Raw genomic sequence first — 19,541 nt, forward strand, 5'->3', positions numbered from 1 at the left:
CTGCATAATCTTGTCTTTTTCTCTAAACGATTATAAACATTCTTAAATAATAGACCTTATAATTGATATGTTAAACAAGTTACATTGTCTTAAAATAAAATAAAAAAAAATAAAAAACAGTTCTTATATTGCAACGAATGGACCAACATATACACCAATACTTTATCACAAAAATTAGATTGTTGAGTATCTGAGAACCTCGAAAAGTCATTCTCATCATCACCCAATTCTCCTTTTTTCGAAACAATTGTCTCAGCTTCTTTCGATTTCCATCACACTCATTCTCTTCTCTCTACCCAAATCATTCATCATGGCATGTGCAATTCACGTGATCTCCATCCATGTTCTCTCACTATATCCTTCTTGTCCAATTATTATTTAAATGACAAGCCACAATCGTCACCGCAACATCACCATTTTTATAACACGAAAATCCATAGCATATCTGCGATACTATAACTGCGACCACATGCGGTAGCCATTTAGGTTCATTATTCTAAGATAATCAAAAGATGTTATATATAGTTGTGGCAGTGTAAAACCATATGAGAATGGGGCCAATACTGGGTTATGGCTATGGACTTTGAAACCCTCATCCAAGAGCAAATGCATGTGCTCTTCAATCACTATGTTCACACCATTGGACGCTTGTGCCGATATATTGGACCAACCGACCAATTCCCATTTATTCACACACTCTTCTGTTCATCAAATTCACACTCTTGTCTTCCTCCCAAATGAACCACCACCACCACCACCGTGGGGTCTTCGCATTTTCTTATACTTAAATCACAACATTGAATTGTCCAATGTTGGAGATTGGAGAGATCGCATTGGGAATCTGGGGACATGGTCAACGATCGCATTCATCCCATAAATAAACGCCACCTGGTATGGGACCCACTCTTGCAAACCCTAAATTAATTAATCCCAAAATTTTCTAGGTTTGAGTAAACCCCAATGATGCCGTGGGAGAACCGCGACATCATTACTCCATGGAGTCAAAGTTAGGTGAACATATAGTGTACGTGTCTCGGCGGTCAACCTAAAAACATTTGAATTTTTCAAATGAAAAGTTGTTGAAAATTCGTGGAAAAGAATAAGAAGAAAGAGTAAATGAACGTAGACTTTTGCCTATGGTTTTTTATAAAAGGTTTGGGACCACAAAAAGTTGATCTTTTTATTGACAACAAAACCTGCATGCAAGATATAGTGTGTAATAATAATGATAATAATAGAAGAGTGGCAGTACAAACATCATTCAACTCAAGCATTCAATGCAAAGAGTTGAAGTCGGAATTTTGAATTTTCAGATAAAAGTTGAATCGTCTGAATTTTCGTATCTTTTGGCTTCTATTACCTGCTGTGAAATAGATATTCCGTAAATTTACTTGGGTCAGAGTTTGGTAAAACGACAAAGAGGATGCATATGGAAGGAAGGTGTAAATTATAATTTCTGCAATGATAAAATGTAAAATTTCATTACAATTTATCCTTGAAAAGTGACTCAAAAAATATTTAAACTACTCGATTTCTAAAATTGTAATTAATTTGGAGTTGGTGGCAGTAAAAAGAGGGAAGGAACAAACAAAAAGCCGTTACGACGGCGTTCTGCTTTTTTCTGCGCGTTGAAGCAATAAACTAAAGAGAATTCTACTGTCACGGTCACAGGTCTGGCAGTACTGAATCCCAAACAGCCATTCCTTGTTTGGTAGCTGTTGTCTTTCGCATCCACATTTTGAATTCTCTCTCTCCCTCCCTCTTAAAAACCCACGCAATTTTCCCATCCTCTTCAAAATTAAAATTCTAACGCTGCTTTTGTGTTGTCCTTTTTTTCCCTCCTTCTCTCTGCTGCGCTCTTTCGCTTTCGTTCTCATTGCTCTCTGTTCCTGCACTCTGCAACAACTCGCCTTCCATCGAGGTTTTGCAGCGAAGAGAAATGTCGCTGAGTTCGAGTTCCAGGGGAAGGATAACGACGGAGCTTCAACTTCAGAAGAAATGGACTGACAGAGAAACCAGTCCAGAGAGAACCAAGGTTTGGGCCGAGCCCAAGCCCAAAACGCCCAGAAAAGTCTCCGTCGTCTACTACCTCTCCCGAAACGGCCAACTGGAACACCCTCATTTCATGGAGGTTCCTCTCTCTTCACCTCAAGGACTTTACCTCAAAGACGTCATCAACCGCTTGAACGTCCTCCGAGGGAAAGCCATGCCCGCTATGTACTCTTGGTCCTCCAAACGGTACCGTTTTTTTTTTTATAGTTTTCTTTAAACTAATTCAAATTTAGTTTTTATTCTTGTTTTATTTGGTTTAATTAACGGTGGTGTGGTGGTGATTCAGGAGCTACAAAAACGGCTTCGTTTGGCACGATTTGTCGGAGAACGATTTCATCTACCCGACGCAGGGGCAGGACTACATTCTCAAAGGATCGGAGATTGTTGAGAACAGTGTCGCCGGCGTTACGAGTGTTAACAAATCGGAGGAGGAGTCCGGTTCGCCTGTGGTGATCACGAGGCGGCGGAACCAGTCCTGGAGTTCTATCGATTTGAACGAGTACCGTGTTTATAAATCCGAATCGTTCGGTGACTCGGCTGGGAGAATCGGTGCTGACGCGGCCACTCAGACGGAGGAGAAGCGGAGGCGGAGGAGGGCGGCGAGGGAGGAAGAGGCGGAAGAGATTCATGAGAAGAATGATGGAATTGACGCGGGAATGGAAGGGGAGAGGGTTTCGCACGTGACTTGTGATAATAACAATAATCATTCTACGGAGCTAAGCAGGGACGAGATATCGCCTCCACCGTCGGATTCGAGCCCTGAGACGCTGGAGACGCTGATGAAGGCAGATGGACGGCTCGGATTGCGGTCTTCGGAATCGGAGAAGGAGAATCTGACGGTGGAGAGCTGTCCTAGTGGGAGGATGAGAGCGTCGTCGGTTTTGTTGCAGTTGTTATCGTGCGGCGCTGTGTCTTTTAAGGAGTGTGGGGTTAACGCAGTGAAAGATCAAGGGTTCTCGTTGGTTGGGCACTACAAGTCCAGGATGCCCCGTGAAGCAGGGAATCACGTGGGAAAGGAGACAGGGATATCGATGGAAATTCCGGATTTGAGCAGGTTAAGATTGGAAGATAAAGAATATTTTAGCGGAAGCTTGATCGAAACCAAGAAAGTGGAAACCCCTGCTTTGAAGAGGTCTTCTTCTTACAATGCAGATAGGTATGCTACGTTTTCCATTTCAAATAATCAAATCTCTTTTAGTAAACTTGTTGACTGAATTACACAGACAAAGTTTTTGCTAGTTTTGGTTGATTAATACTTAATAATTTCTATTAGAAGAATACTATTTATTATTTGGGGTTTAGTTTAGGGTACATGTTTTATTTTTTATTTTTCGATTCCTATATTTATTTATATAACCATTGTTTTAAGGTGACTTTTGTAAATTCCATGCCCCTGCGTGTGCCTTGTAATTAGCAACGTTGGAGAATGTGGGCATTGACATTCATACGGTTTCTGCTTCATAGGTTAAATAAAAAGTTGTGGTTAAGCATGTGTAATGTGCTCCTAGGACATAGAAAGCATCTTGAGATTGAAGACATTTAAAAAATTTGTTATTCGAGACAAGTAGGTCAGATTTTGTTATTCGAGTTGAAAACGTAAAATATTTTATTACACAATTGTGTTGGTCAGATTATTATAATAGAGACCTAACTTTTCTCCCATGTTGCTATTTATTTTATTCTATTTTTCTTTGTTTATTTCTTATTACATAATTTTCTGTCTGTATAGATTTCTCTTTTTTTATTATGTTTTTCAATTTGTGTTTTTCTTGGGTTCATACGCTCTAACTCTCTGCATAGAATGAGAAAAAGAGAATAGAGAAGAATAGAAAGTTTAAAATTTGAATTGTAAAAAGTGAAAACAAAAACTATTTTCTTTTGTAAAAGTTAACTTTTTTTTAACCTTTTTCGTTTCTCTTAGAAAACACCACATTATGGCTTTCTTTTTCTTTTCCCCCTAATAATAAATATTATTTTTTAATAACCTGAGATCTTGATTAAGAGATTAAGAAGCAATTTCTTGTTGGTTTGTCTTAATTTTTCATTATAATACTATAATTTCCGTTTACAGGGTTATTTTATGTCTGCAGTTTTCTTTAAAATTTTACTTGGTAAGCATTTAGATTATATGGCACGCGTCACGTAATCTTAATACTTAGTAAGCACACAACATTATTAGTTATTTAAGAAATTCTGAATTAAACTACATGTCTTACGATTTCAAATTTTTGTAGATCATATGTATTATTGTCAGAACAAGGTGGGGTTTTAACTTCCTCTGTCACCGGATGTTGTCCATTCTACTTCTTCATCATGTGGCCTGGGCACCCCTTCCTCCTACTTATTTATACCCGAAAATGAAAGCAAACGTAGTCATAGTCATGTCATGCTCAAAACTTTTTAAGATATTGTTCCAAGTGTCATATGATTTAACATTTGTTTGCGAAAAAAGTTCAATTTACACAAACGAGTAGCTAGTTTAATTGGTTCTGTACAGTCACATAAGATGTTGATGCTTGACAGTGGCGTGTCTGTCCTGTTCCATCTCGTACACAGTATGTACAATGAATTAATTGTACACCACTTAAATTTTAGTTAATGATGCAATTACTCATACTCCTTATTTTGTTTTGGTGTCACTCTATTTGTCAGCTTCTGCATGCATGTGGGGTCTAATTTTAAGCACCCAGAGAGCTGATCATTAGTTTTTCATTAATTAACTTACAAGTTTGTCAACTAAAACTATTCTAGTAGTACGAAATCAAAACAGAAGAATTATGCTCTGTTTTGATTAATTGCTGACTACTGCTTATACTATCATTAATCAACCATGTACTGGAAATTAGGTGTGTTATTGAAGAGCATAATAACTTTTTCTATCTTAAAAGCGATTAAAATTTTCTAACGATGTGACAACATGTTGGTAGATGCCATGATTAAAAGCTTCCTTTATGATCATGACAGTGACAAATGGTTTTATGAATAATGTGGTTTTGTCTGTGGCCTTTGTTCCTTGCAGCGGTTCCCGGTTAGAGATGGTGGAGCAGGAAGGAGAAGTGGTGCGGGCAAAGTGCATACCAAGGAAATCTAAGACACTACCAACAAAGAAAGAAGAGGGTAGTTCCATGCATATTGCTAGCGGTGGTGGCCAACACGGGAGCAAAAGATTTGACTCACACCAATAATTGATACTTTGAATGAATATAAAACGTAAGGAAATCTTGTGAATGGAGGTTTGTAGGGTATTAGGTGATAGTGGAGAAGAGAACAAAATTTTAGAGAAGTGAGGTTAATTTGGAAGAATGTATAAATATGGAAGCAGATAGGACGAGTTCTAATGAAGTAGGGAAGAGTATAGTGGTGTAGAGCTTGGCCCGTTTGATGTTTAGGTTTTGGCCTAAAGTGAGTACATGTAAGGAGTAGCCATGGTTTCATTCCTGGCGTTATATGGGGTCTCTGGTTGGCGGTGACAATTGTCTTTTCTTGGTAAATAATTGCCTCTCTTTTCTTATTTTACTTTTTGTGATACTTCATTATTGAAGTTAAAGATCTCACCAGGTCATTTCTTTTTGAAAAATGAAAGCACCTAATGTTTTGTCCATATAATTCGAGTGTCAAATTATTTATACCAATAGCTGTTGAAGACCAGTTATATCAGAGTTTAGTTTCCTCTCCTAAATAACGCATTCACATACATAAATGGCGCTTACCAAATGCCTGGATTTTGTGCTGTCCAATCATATAATATGTCGAATGAAGTTGAAAAATAAACTACCTTCAAAAACATTCACAACCATTTTAAAAATAAAAAAAATATTTCTAAAAACATTATAGCAACAAATACACTAAGTATGTAGCAGCCTTTGCTCATAAAATAAAAGTGACATGGCCATTAAATTTGTAGCAGCCTTTTTCACTGTTAATCCTTTGACTTCGAATGCTGCGAAATGTGAGTATATACCATACATACTTCAGCTTTCCCTGTTTCAACTCTAAAAGCACGCGTGTGTCACACTTTTTTTTTTTACTTGTGTGTGACACTTTTTGTCTTTTCTTTAATATTTTTTAAAGGATCTCTTTATTAATTACAACACCGATGCATTACCAGCACCCACCCTTGATCAAGTCAAGGCATAAACTGTTTCTATACATGAAAAGGAAAAAAAAAAAACTACATAAAATAATAAGAAAAGAAGAGTAAATATTAACACGTATTACAGAGTTTTTCATAGTTACCCCCTAATTACGTTTAGTGCAATTTTGAAACTTATTTAAGTTTAACGAAATGTTAATCCACTTACATCTTCCTAATCCAATTGTTGTTTTGGAAAGAGGAATTCTCTGTTTAGTCTAAATGGATATATAAACACAACATTAGTTATAGCTATATTCAAAATCTTGTATCCAAGGTTGTAAACATAATAGTTTTTTATAACCAGAAAAAACCAGATTGCAAAGCTGTCAATTTGCTAAACCAAGTTGTGAGTGAATGAAAAAAACAGAGAAAATATAACAACCAATCCAATATAGGGACTTTCCTTGAATGATAATGAACATGATTGCTCTGTTATCTGCAAAATATGTCAACTTTTTGTTAGTAGTTGGAAATTACAGATCAAATGGTAACAGTTCCTATTTCTTGGACTCGATAAAACCAAAACAACCTAAAAAGTGTTTGGTTTGACAAAAAAATATATACTTTTATTAAAAAAAATTGTAAAAAATACTCCAGAAAATGTTGTCAAATTTTATGCTGATTTATTGAGTCCCACCATAATTTTTCTTGAAAAAAATGAATCAATTTAGCTTCAATAATAACTTTAGTATTTTTTTTTTCCTTATTTGGCATCAAGACAGAGTTACTTCTCTCAAAACCCACAACTTATTTCACTAATTTTCAACACTTTAGTTCTTAACCAAACCATTTATAAGATGCATGCAGTAATGGATTCAAAAATAGAAGAAAAATACCTTTAGTGCTCTTCAAATAGAAAAACTAATTACTAACTTAAACATCTAAGTTAATTTTCATTTTAATAGTTAGTAGATTGTTCAAAAACACAAAATATTTTATTTGTTTTTAACATTTTATATTCTTATATTTAAAACAGATTAAAACTAATCAGAAGAAATAGTTGCTTAAAAAGTTAAATTCACTCCAGTTTTAAACAATCTATGGTCACAAAATAACATTTTATTGAATAATTTCTAAATTTTGACTAAAAAATAAATGTAGATGTTCTCATCAGCTTATTTTATTTAAACGGACTATTTAATAACATAATGATTTAAACAAATTATTTAATTAAAAAAGAATAAAAGTAAATTAAAATAGTATCATTAAAAGGAGACGAAGAAAAATCATAATAAAACTGTCCTTCGTAGAAGAGTACCGAAATTAATACTTTTAAAAATTTTGCATAAAAGAATTTTAAACATTATAAACTATCAAAATAAAAATTTATATGATCAACACAATTAATTGGATAAATCAAATGTGTCAATTACAAATTACTTGTCAAAACTACAAGGTTAACATAATTGCAAATTAATTAACAATCAAAGTTAGTGTGTTTAAGATTTTGTTGCAGTTTATTTCAATAAAATTGTTTTTTTAATCATAATATTTTGACTTGGGTTAAAAACAGGTCTTGAATGTGAAATCAATTGTTTTATAACAGTTTTTTCTTGTATCTCCATAAGTTTTTTTCCCGGATATTCAAATTAAAAAAAATCATTTTTTCCATTTTTTTTATAATGTATAATTCAGAAGTTAAAATGACTTTTAAATTATGAAATTTAGAAGTTAAAAAAGAACTTTTAGATTATAATCCAAAAATTAGTTTTTTAGAGAAAAAAAAAAACTTTAAAGTGCTCAAGGTAGAAATTATTTTTAATTTTTGAGATTGTATAATCTAAGAATCATTTCTTACTTTGAGGTTGTATAACTCAAGAAAAAAAAAAAAACAGAAGTCTATTTTATGAGTACAGAAAGAGGTGCAGAAAGAAACTGCCTTGCTTGATTGGTTGATGAAGAATGTATGGGCCTCTCTGCATCCACATGCCAAAAACCCGCTACGATATGGTGACGAATCTAAGCTTATGTTTTCTACACCCCATATTTTCTTTATGTACCTCTCTCATTACTCTCTCTCTTTCCAAACATATTCGTAATGAATTATTAAAATATGCATAAACACCTTTTTTTTTCACTATTTTGAAATGTGTAAACTGATTAATCACCAAATCAAACAATTTGTAAGCAACCTATTCCACCATTGAGAATCGGAAACAAACACAAACAAAGGTGGTGCTTCAAATTAAAAAGGAAAGGGGCAAGTTTGGTATTTTTAAAATTATGGAGGTGGAGGAAAAATAAAGAGGTGAAAAAAGTAAAACTGAGCAACAAAAATAAAGTGACCCATAGTACCTTGTTCAAAAAAAATGGTGGAAATTTTGGAATCAGCAGAGGGAAGAGACAACATAAAATGGTTTACATAAATTCCTCCACTTTTTTCCCCCATTTTCTCTCAATGCCAACTTTCTTGCATGTACTCATAACTTTCGAATTATAAATTACTTAATCTATTTATATTTTTATTAAGTAAATCAAATAAAGTAAGATTGAATATATGAACAGTATACTTTTTTTCCTTGGAAATGATGCTATAGAAAAACTGTGGAAATATATATATTTTTTATTTCATCTGATTCATAACTTTCCCTGTCTTTGACTAGGAGTTTCAGTTAAAACAAAAACAAAGTGCATGAATACGTGGTCACAATCTACAAAAATTCGTGTCACCTCGTGTTTCGACCAACACTCACGATTAACACACTATTGTCCATTTCCTTCAACACACTATATATACTGTGCAATGCCCTCAAAGTACAAAACATTTTCTCATTTAACAACGTTTTTTTTTTCTTAACCATGATGTTACAAGCCAAAGTTGGTGAGAGTGGTGAGTTTAAGTGCAAGACTTGTAACAAGCAATTTCTTTCGTTTCAAGCCCTTGGAGGCCACCGAGCTAGCCACAAGAAACTAAAACCAATGCTTTCAAACCTTTCGTGTTCGATGGTGGCGCCAAAATTGCACCGATGCTCAATTTGTGGACTTGTGTTTGGTATTGGACAAGCTTTGGGAGGACATATGAGAAAGCATAGGGTTTCCTCAAATGATTCTTTGCCGCCAACTATTCGTGACCAAGATTTGCCAGAATCTAATAAAAAGATTCGTTTGTTGTTGGACTTGAACTTGACACCGCACGAGAATGATCTCAACCTCAATTTAAGGACACCTGTCTTACATTTGTTCTTGTGATCGAAGCATTTTGGATGTAATTTTTTTGGGTTAAATATGTTTTTGTCTCTCAAGTTTAGTGAAATTTGGAATTGATTTCTCTTCAAAATTTTTGACCAATTTAATTATTTATCTTTAAAAATGTATAGATTTGATCTTTTAAACTAGATTTTGTTAAGTTCATATGACATTTCAAGCGCATTTCATGATAATATTGAATTGTTTACACCGTTTCATTCATTTTCTCTTAAATGCTAACTCAAATATTATCATTAAACGCGTTTGAAACTTCAGATAAATTTAACAAAATTTGATTAAGGACTAAATTCACGCATTTTTAAAGATTAATGACTAAATTGTTCAAAAATTTCGATGAGAGACTAATTCTAAATTTTACCAAAACTTGAGAGATAAAAACATATTTAATTCGATTTCTTTTACTAGGTTTTAGCATTTGTTTATGTTTGTTGCTTTACCAAATTCATTTTGTAGTAGCAATAAGCAATTACAAAGTTTAATATAGTGGGACAAAGTTTAATATAGTGGGAGAGAAACCTGAAAATGCATTTATGAGAAATTAAGATTTTTTATGCTTTAGTTTAAAGATAAAACACTTCTATTTTTTTATGTTCGAAGATAAAAACATATTTAATCATTCTTTTGTTACCCTAATACGTTTTTTTTTATATGTTATGACTCGAGTGATATTTGCGTCATCAATTTAATCAGGTCTATTAAAATTTTGTCATTTTTAGTTAAAAGACTAAATTATCATTCTTTAAATTTAAATTAAAGACTAAATTAAATGTAAAAAAATAAATTAAAAGATTAAAAAGTAAATTATACCTAAAACCATCATTGATAAGTGGAAGAGAAAGTGTAAATAAATCATTAAAAATTATTAGAAATAGTAAATTGCAATGAAATGTCTTTATTTATAATTTTGCAATGCATTTCAATTACACACTTTCACTTAGAAATGAGTAAGGAACCGTGTGAAACCAATTCCATCTCTGTTGTAATCCAATCTGATTTTCTTTTTTTTGTATCAATCCGTTTATTTAAATTTAATCCTGAATGCGAATAAAACCTGAAATGAGAATAATAAAGTTGGTCAACTTAACTTATAATACAACATATCAATCTAAAATTATATATAGTTAAATTATAAAATAATATAAAGTTTCATTAGTGTTTAATTTATAATTACAAATTTTGAAATAAAATTCTTCGTTATAACACAAAGTGACGTTATACACAATATCATTTAGTATATAAAAGTTGCTGTTAATATATAATTGTTGAGAACAAATATATCTTTTATAGAGAAAATTAACATTAAACTAGCTTGAAATTAGTCTAAAATACAACTCAAATTTATCTTAAAAGACATCAAATTAATTTTCAAAATTTACGAATTTATCCCAGTTAATATCACAAAGAGCATTAAGTTAGAACAGATTAGTTACTAAGACATAAAATTTTTGTATTGGATTTATATCGTTATCCATATCTTACCATCAGAATAATTATTATTATTATTATTATTTTCTCTCGTACTTTTGATGTTGAATGTTTTCTAAGACTTTATAAAATTCCTTTCAATCCTATAATTTCATAAGTGTCTCTCAAAATATTTTAAATTCTTACGACAATTCATTAAAATTCAAAAAATCCTCTTAAAATGCTTTCTCTGTCATAACATTAGCGCGCCCTTCTTTATTTAAGTGATATTTTTGCATATTACGACTTGTGGTATATGTATTAAGTATAAACACTTATTTGAAAGAAATATATTATTTTTATTAAAGGTTTAAACAACGTAGAATAAAACTTCAAGTTATGAGAAACTAAAAGAAGAGTTTATTGGATATTTATAATATGCAAAAATTTGGATAGGGACTGCTTTGAACGTATTTTTACTTATAAAAATCGAGTTAGAAACATTAAAAGTTTGAAATAGATTAGCTGTTAATTTCTAATATATCATACTTAATACATATTCAAAATATGTCAATAAATCTTTTTTATAGGATATATTTTACATATACAGATTCATATATTAATTTGAATAAATAAATGTTTTGAATTATATATTGAATACTTTATTTACAAGTCAAAATGTATAGATTATTGTGTACATTTTCATTAGTTTGAGCGAAGTGGAAATAAAAACTTGAACCTCAAAGAAAGTACTATAAAGTATTAGTGGTACAAATGTACATATATATCACTATTTTTGAAGTGCTGTTAGTTTGGTAAACAATAAACCTTCTGTTGAATATCATTTGTGTATAAAATTTATATTTGAATAAGGGTGTAATATTTTTTTCGTGAAATTTATAAAAAAAAAATCCAAATTAAAAACTGTTAGACATTAAAAACCAAATTAAATTCTTCCAATCGTATTTAACTTCTGCTAAAATATTTGATTATTATTTTCACTGAAAACAACCAGGCTTATATACTTTTCATAAGTAGTTAACACGAGGTTGAATTTATATTTCACTGCAGTGCCTGATGGCAGAGAACAAATTTTGAAAACATGTTCCAGCCCAACACAAGTCATTGCATCTATACATTGGGAAAAAAAAAATCAATATTGAATGAATCTCATGTCCACCATCACAGAGAGTTGGACATGCAATCTCCACAATGCATGGAGTTTTGGATTACTTGTTAAAAGGTTCAGACACTACTTATCACACACAAATTTATGAAGAATGAGAAGGCTTAAGTGCAAGTCAGCATCATGATCATTATACATGTAATTTTTCCTCCATGTTCTTGGAAAGTAATGTTGCCTCCAATTTGTAACATTTGACTTCAACCACAGCAAGCCGATTTTTGTGCAGCTTCGCCAACTCCTCCTGATTCGTCTTGGTTGATTTTGATTGTTGATGGCTGCAATGAAAATATGAACTTGAGAGAGGAAGAGGGAACTATTAAGACATTATAGTACTGAGAAAGGAAGTTCAAATACCTCTGTTTTAGAGTCCGTGTCAACCAACCTTTGTTTTATATCTCTTGCTATTGAGAAGAACACTTCCTCAACATTTAGATTTGTTTTTGCACTCTGCAATAGTATTTTTTTTTTATGAGCATAATGACAAAGAAGTTTAGGGGTTTCCACATTTTCTGGTACACGGCACTTACAGTTTCAAAGAATTTGATTCCATACTCATCGGCCAGTTCTTGACCCTTGGATGTAGGCACAACCTTAAAAGAAAAGGGAAGGTATATTCTGATCACAAACATTTCAAGTTTGACATGCATGCATGCACATATGGCATCAAATCAAAAACTCAACCCCTTTCTGACATCCACATCGCAGCAAAAATAGTTGAAAATTCACTTGCAGTAACAGGGTTCTTTCTAACATCATGAATGATGAAATTTAAACATAAGTTGTTTTAACTTGCATAACAATGATGGAAGAACATTTGATACCAGTATTGGTTATTTTTCCAAGCCCTTTTTCTCTTGGCTCTACAACCTTCTTGTTCAAATCAAATTGGTGTTCGAAGTATCTTTACTTTGCTCATGCAAGTTGTAAAAGATACAAGAAATGAAGAGAATTTCAGCAAACATGACCAACGAGGTTAACTTACCCTTTTGCTTTCATCCATATCAGCTTTGTTCCCCACCAGTATTTTGTTAACATTGTCCGAAGCATGTTGCTCAATATTGCGAATCCAATTCCTGATATCTGAAATAAGTAGAAGCAGAATGAATATTCCAAATGCAAAAGCATTTAAAGCTTGAAGATTTATTGATAGATTTGCAAATTTCAAGTTTAAATAACAATTGAGAACTTTACTGCTAAATGATGCTTCATCTGTAACATCGTAGACTAACAATATGCCCATTGCACCTCGATAGTAAGCTGCAAAAACAATTCAGGAAAAGATACTTAACACAAAAAACAAACTCCCACTTGTACTTTTTTTATATATAAAAAAGATAAAAAAATGAATAATACAAAAAATTTAAGGTTGCATGAATGAAAGAACAGTAATGGACGGTTTTTCTGAAGCTAAAGTCTTCGTAGTCGACAAATTAATACTAAGGTGAAGTTTACAAGTTGTTTCTTATAAGGGTAGACAAAATTTTCATCTTTAGTCAATACTCTATAATTTTATAAGTGAGTTTAAGTTTAATCCATCTTCACAAAACTTATTTGTAAGGTGAGGATTGCTTCCACTTGCCTTCACTTATATATTATAAATTGATCTTATCTCTAGTTAAAATATCCAAACTGTCCCCCTCACTCTGAGACAAGGATATCTCATTTATGGGTGGTTCGATAGAGTGACATGATCTACTCAACCAACCTCTATAAGATAGACTCTGATACTATATCAGGAAATGAAGGTAAGGATTGTCCACACTTGTCTCTACTTATATAATATGAATTGACCTTATCTCTTATCAATTTGGATCTCTAACAAATTTATTTATTTTTAAATGGAAGAAACAAAGCAATAGGTTAACATGAACTTAAAGTTTTAGTCTTTTGTATATTTAAATAAATATCTAAATTTAAAATAAAACATTTGTCCTTCCTTTCACTCCCCTAACCTAACTCACATATCCTAAATGAATCTCTGTAGTATTCATCTCATGTAAATTGAACAAACTCTCGTTGGCTCTACCCTCTGGTATCTTTAACATTCAATAATTAACTTGAGTAAAAAATATGCATGGAAGTTATATTACTCAGTTATGCAGTTGAAACAGTGGTGATAAAAAAGATATAGCAAGGGACCATTTTAAGGTTCAAAATAATACACATCCCGGGATCCATTTTCTGTCATATCCTAGGGATTTAGAAGTATCATCTCCAAACTATAACAGATAAGCTGCCTAACATATCATATCTGATACTCAATCAGAATTATGATGTTTTTCACTGGTTACTTCCCTTTCTTTTCCTCACTTTTTTTCTCTAATTTTTCTTCATGCTTATATTTTTTTTTTCTACACTATATGTCCTATTTTCCCTTTTTTCACCACCTTTAGAACCTACATCAGGAAGTGCCACAAATCATATGTCAACTGCTATGCAACGAATTTCCAAGTGCCACATACAAGGATATACTAAAATCAATATAATAATACCTGTACAAACAAACAATAAATCTTACCAGTTGTAATTGTCCGAAACCTCTCCTGCCCTGCAGTGTCCCAAATTTGGAGCTTGATTCGTTTGCCATCAAGCTCAATGGTTCTTATCTTAAAATCAATCCTACATTAGGAAGGTGGGGCTATTAATATTAGAGAGAGAATCTTCTGGCAAACAAAATTCTATAATTTTACTACTGAGCTGTAAAAAACATACCCTATAGTTGTGATGAAACTAGTAGTGAAAGAACCATCAGAAAAACGCAGAAGGAGACAACTCTTTCCAACACCTCCAAAAAAAAAAAAAAAAAAACATGAGATGTTAGCTTGCATATAGTTTCAAACAAAAGCTACACAATTATTCTCTTGTGATGACTGCAATGCCCACTAAAATACTTCCAATCCTTTGTGAAATATCAACAAATGCCATGATTTTTGGAACTTAATTTATATGCACGACTAGTGAAAGAAGCATTATACTATAACCCAATTAGAAATCATGTTAAGGTATTCGATCATTCTAATTACACATAGTCATTCTTGTCATACACGTTAGTTTGTGATTGGATGATAGAAATACTTCGCGGATACATTGATTACTCTAGCTTTTGTTGGGATAAAGAAAATTAAAGGTATCGTGAACACAAGAACACCTTGCAGATGCAATTAGACCGTTGAAGGCTTATTTTGGCGAACCGGTATTTTGACAATTAAACAAATTTAATGGATCCAAGAGAAGGCTAATTTCAAATGATAACCACACAAGTCAACATAAAATTTGCAATCCAACCTCTTTCACCCAAAATTTGTACCTTAATAACACAATAAATTAAAATGCTGGGTTGAACCAGAACATGAAAAGAACAATTTTTGCCACGGTTTAACGCCAATCCCATTTGAAAAAAGATAGATATGTATGCATTTGCCACGAACTCCAAACACAAAGGTTGAATATATAGAAAAGAAAAAAATAAAAAACAGAAAAACGGTGGAATGACAAAAAGGAACCCCCAGTGAAAGAAACATCATTATGATTATAAAGAAATCACATTTTACCCTTTCGTTTGTTTTTATAACATTTGTTTTGCCCACAAAATAATTTAAGAGAAGAAGAATAAGAAGAAGAGTTTACCGCTGTCACCAATCAAGAGAAGCTTTATGAGATAATCATAATCGGCACGAGCCCTTGCAGCTGGAGCAGCCATCAACTCTCAAGTTGTAATTTTGTTTTGAATGAAAGGAAGAATAGGTTTGAAGAGTTGGGAAAATGGTGTTGAGTGTCTGAAAATGGTGAGATCGAGAATGGGAGAGAGAAAGAGATAGATAGAGGGATCTCGTCCAAAACTCAGAAGCGAAGAAAGATGAAAATTTTAGAGAGAAAACACCGGTGCTTAATTTTTTCTCCTTTTCATTTTATTAAAATAAAAATGAAAATAAGAAGAGAAGAGTGAGAGAATACATGGTGCTTGCAAGCTTTCTCTTCGACCGTTGTATTTTAACATTCACTATTTTGTAATTTTTTCTATAGTTGACGTTGGACTGAAACCAAAGTTTCCAAACTTTTTTCGATTTTTCTAATGTGTTATTCTGTTGTATTTTATTTTCTAGTTAACTATATTTAAACTCGCGCATACGAATTAAATAATAATAATAATAATAATAATAATAATAATAATAGTAGGTTTAAATACTTTTTTCGTCCTCATTTTCGTAGTGTTTGTTGTAGATGGTTCTCATTTTTATCGAATGTTTGAAATGATTCTCATTTTTGCAATTCGTGTTTAATTTGGTCATGTTCTATGACGTCATTTAAGTCAGTAACGAAGCACAGATGGCCCTCTTTGTGTTACGTGTACAGTACATGTGGCTAATTAACATTAACTTTTCAATTTGTGAGAAATTTTGTAATTAGGTATTTCAAATTGTGCAATTAGGGCTTGACTTCGTTGGAGGCGATTTCTTCATCGTTGGAGGCGATTTCTTCATCTTCAACTTTCTTGAGCATCAATATTGTGCAATAAGGTATCTGTAAGCATCTATATTGAGTTCTTTAATTGTTAACATCACTCTTTCCCAAGCTACTGGGTGTTACGAAAACCTTAACATCACAACAACCTCGAAAACCCTAAACCCACGACCAAACCACTTACCTCGTTGATGATTATTGACTGAAAAATTGAAATCAACCGAACAAATCGCAAGTATTAGCTGCTTCCTCTGCAAATCCGAACTCAAGAAAGTCGAAAACGAAGAAATTGCCTTCAACGAATCAAGCCCTAATTACTAATACGAAATACCTAATTACAAAATTTCTCCCAAATTAAAAAGTTAATGTTGCTTAGCCACCTGTACAGTACACGTAACACACTCCAATGCAACGTAATACAAACAGTGTCACCTGTATAGTGTTCTGTTACTAAATTAAACGACGTTATTGAAAATGACCAAATTAAATACGAATTGCGAAAATGATGATCATTTTAAACATTCGGTAAAAATGAGGATCATCTGCAACAAACACTATGAAAATGAGGACGAAAAAGTATTTAAGCCATAATAATAAAATTTTTATTTATAATTAAATTTTGAATATAATTAATGTTATAATTATTCTTGAGTTTAGAAAGTTAATATATATATATATATATATATATATATATATATATGGAAAAAATATGTTTTTATCCTAAGAATTTGACCTAAATTTGTAAATGGTCCCTGGTTGAAATTTTGTTATTGTTTGATCTCTGCACATTCAAAATCAATATGTAGTGATCAAACAACGACAAAGTTTCGACCAAGGACCATTTCCAAATTAAGTTTAGAGACCAAAAACATTGACAAATTCATCTAACATTTAATGTGACACTCGTCTAATTAGTATATGGATACACTCATCTAATGTGTATTGCTACATTCATCTAATGTGTATGGACAAACTCGTGTAATGTATATTGATATACTCATTTAATTAATGTGCAGATAAACTCATATAATGTGTGTTGCAATACTTATTTAATCCATGTATGTACAAACTCACCTTATGTGATATTCTTATACTCATCTAATTAATGCATTAAATGACTTGTATTATGTTTAATGCACAAAATACTTATCTAATTAGTGCATGGATATACTCATCTAATTTGTATTACTAAACTCGTATATTTAGTGTATGAATAGACTTGTTTAGTGTATATTGCAATATTCATCTAATTAGTAAATGAATATACTCGTTTAATGTGTGTTAATAGACTCGTCAAATTTGTGCATGAAAAAATTTGTCTAATGTATATTGTTAGACTTGTCTAATGAATATATGAATGATTTGTCTAACGTGTATTGTTAGATTGGTCTGATCAATTCATCGACAACTTGTCTAATCAAAATATTCACAAACTCATTTAATCAATATATGGAATGACTCGTCAAATATTTTTTGTTGTACTCTTCTAATTAATATATCTACAGTCTTGTATGATGTGTATAGCTATACTCGTGCAATATTTTTTGCTATACTTATCTAATGAGTATATGGAAAGACTTGTTTGATGTGTATTCATAGACTCGTTTAATTAATGCATTGACAAACTCTTCTAATATGTATTGCTAGACTTGTCTAATGTACTTTTCTAAACTATTCTTATTAGTGTATGGACAAGTTGGTCTAGTGATTGTTGATAGACTTCTGTAATTAGTGTATGGACAGATTGAAATTAGGTCTCTTACCTTTTGTTTTGATCTTACTAAGATTAGCGTTAAATATTTTTTTTTAGTCCAAAAAAACTTTGACGCAAATTTCTGTCTAAAACTATTATACATTTTTGTCTTTAAACTTTGAACATAAATGCATATAATCATTTTAATCAAATTACGTTAATTATTTTTTACGTGTTAAATGAGTTTTACGTTCGCATTTCAGTTGTTTACATCATCTGACGCTTGAATATTATAAAATTAAGAATTTTTTATTTATTTATCTCAAATATATTTTTTAAACCTTTGAGATGAACTATTGAAAAACAAAAATTACAATATTTAGTAGTATAACTTTGTTTTGTTACACATATATTTTAAATTTTTGAAATGAATTATTAAATGCAATATTTTAATTTATTACGTTATAAATATAATTATTTAAAACCTTATACGAAGTTTTATGTACATATCATTAATGTTATTTTTTACATACTAAAAAGAAGAAGAATATTTAATAATAAAAATATTGATATTATTATTTTATATAAAAATGATAAATATAATTTTTTATTGATAAATTTTTGCAAGACAAAATTATTTCATGAAAATTAATTTCATAATTAATTACTAACAAACATATAATATTTTTTAAATACTATTATTTGAAGAAATAAAAATTAAATATATTTTGTTAATTTTAATTTTATAAATGACTAAGTAATTATATATCAAAAAGGATAAAAACAATATAGAAAATAATTAATAATTTAACTATAAGACATTCTTTAACCTAATAAACACATTAAAAATACATTAAAAAAACTTTTAATAATCGTTAAAATGTGTTCTTAAGAGAACTATTTATTTTTGAACAAGATATATTTAAAGACACAAATTAAAATAAAAGATTATTTTTTATGTTAAAAATCAACTAATTTTTAAAATAATTTGTAGGAATGTCTATCATGATTTAAGTTGATTAAGAAAAAAAATTCATATGGGAGAAATTTTTTTGTATGAATTATACGCAAATTAAAAATGAAAAAATAGTATAGATAAATTAATTTAAAAACAAAATAAATGGATAAAAAAGTAAAATAAATTTTATGTAGTTGTGACAAGAAAAATAAATATAAATAAATTAAATAAAAAATAAAGAAAATGTAAAATAATTTTCATACACATATGAAAACAAAATAAATACAAATAAAAAGTTAAAAACATCAAATGATTAAAAAATTAAGTTGTAGGACACTTATCTCAACAAAATAAAATGGATAATAAAATAAATTTCTTAGTATATTTTTTATATTATAATAGATAAAATAAAATTGATAATAAAGTAAACTTAGTATTTTTTTTC

General features: G+C 31.0%; 2 protein-coding genes across 2 annotated transcripts; one reads left to right on the forward strand and one right to left on the reverse strand.

Annotated features, from left to right (window-relative positions):
• Nucleotides 1-1,665: 1,665 nt before the first annotated feature.
• On the forward strand, nt 1,666-5,568 carry LOC114170548 (protein UPSTREAM OF FLC). Its single transcript, XM_028056052.1, has 3 exons — nt 1,666-2,238; nt 2,339-3,208; nt 5,072-5,568. The coding sequence occupies exons 1-3, from the start codon at nt 1,940-1,942 to the stop codon at nt 5,235-5,237; spliced, it is 1,335 nt and encodes a 444-aa protein (XP_027911853.1). The 5' UTR covers nt 1,666-1,939; the 3' UTR covers nt 5,238-5,568.
• Nucleotides 5,569-11,908: 6,340 nt separating this feature from the next.
• LOC114168376 (ras-related protein RABE1c-like) lies at nt 11,909-15,924 on the reverse strand. Its single transcript, XM_028053161.1, has 8 exons — nt 15,612-15,924; nt 14,697-14,769; nt 14,503-14,603; nt 13,176-13,241; nt 12,967-13,064; nt 12,512-12,574; nt 12,339-12,431; nt 11,909-12,259 (listed from the first exon to the last, which is right to left on the reverse strand). The coding sequence occupies exons 1-8, from the start codon at nt 15,682-15,684 to the stop codon at nt 12,182-12,184; spliced, it is 645 nt and encodes a 214-aa protein (XP_027908962.1). The 5' UTR covers nt 15,685-15,924; the 3' UTR covers nt 11,909-12,181.
• Nucleotides 15,925-19,541: the final 3,617 nt, after the last annotated feature.

This window comes from Vigna unguiculata, chromosome 11 (genome assembly GCF_004118075.2).
Source record: "Vigna unguiculata cultivar IT97K-499-35 chromosome 11, ASM411807v1, whole genome shotgun sequence".
Lineage (NCBI taxonomy): Eukaryota > Viridiplantae > Streptophyta > Magnoliopsida > Fabales > Fabaceae > Vigna > Vigna unguiculata.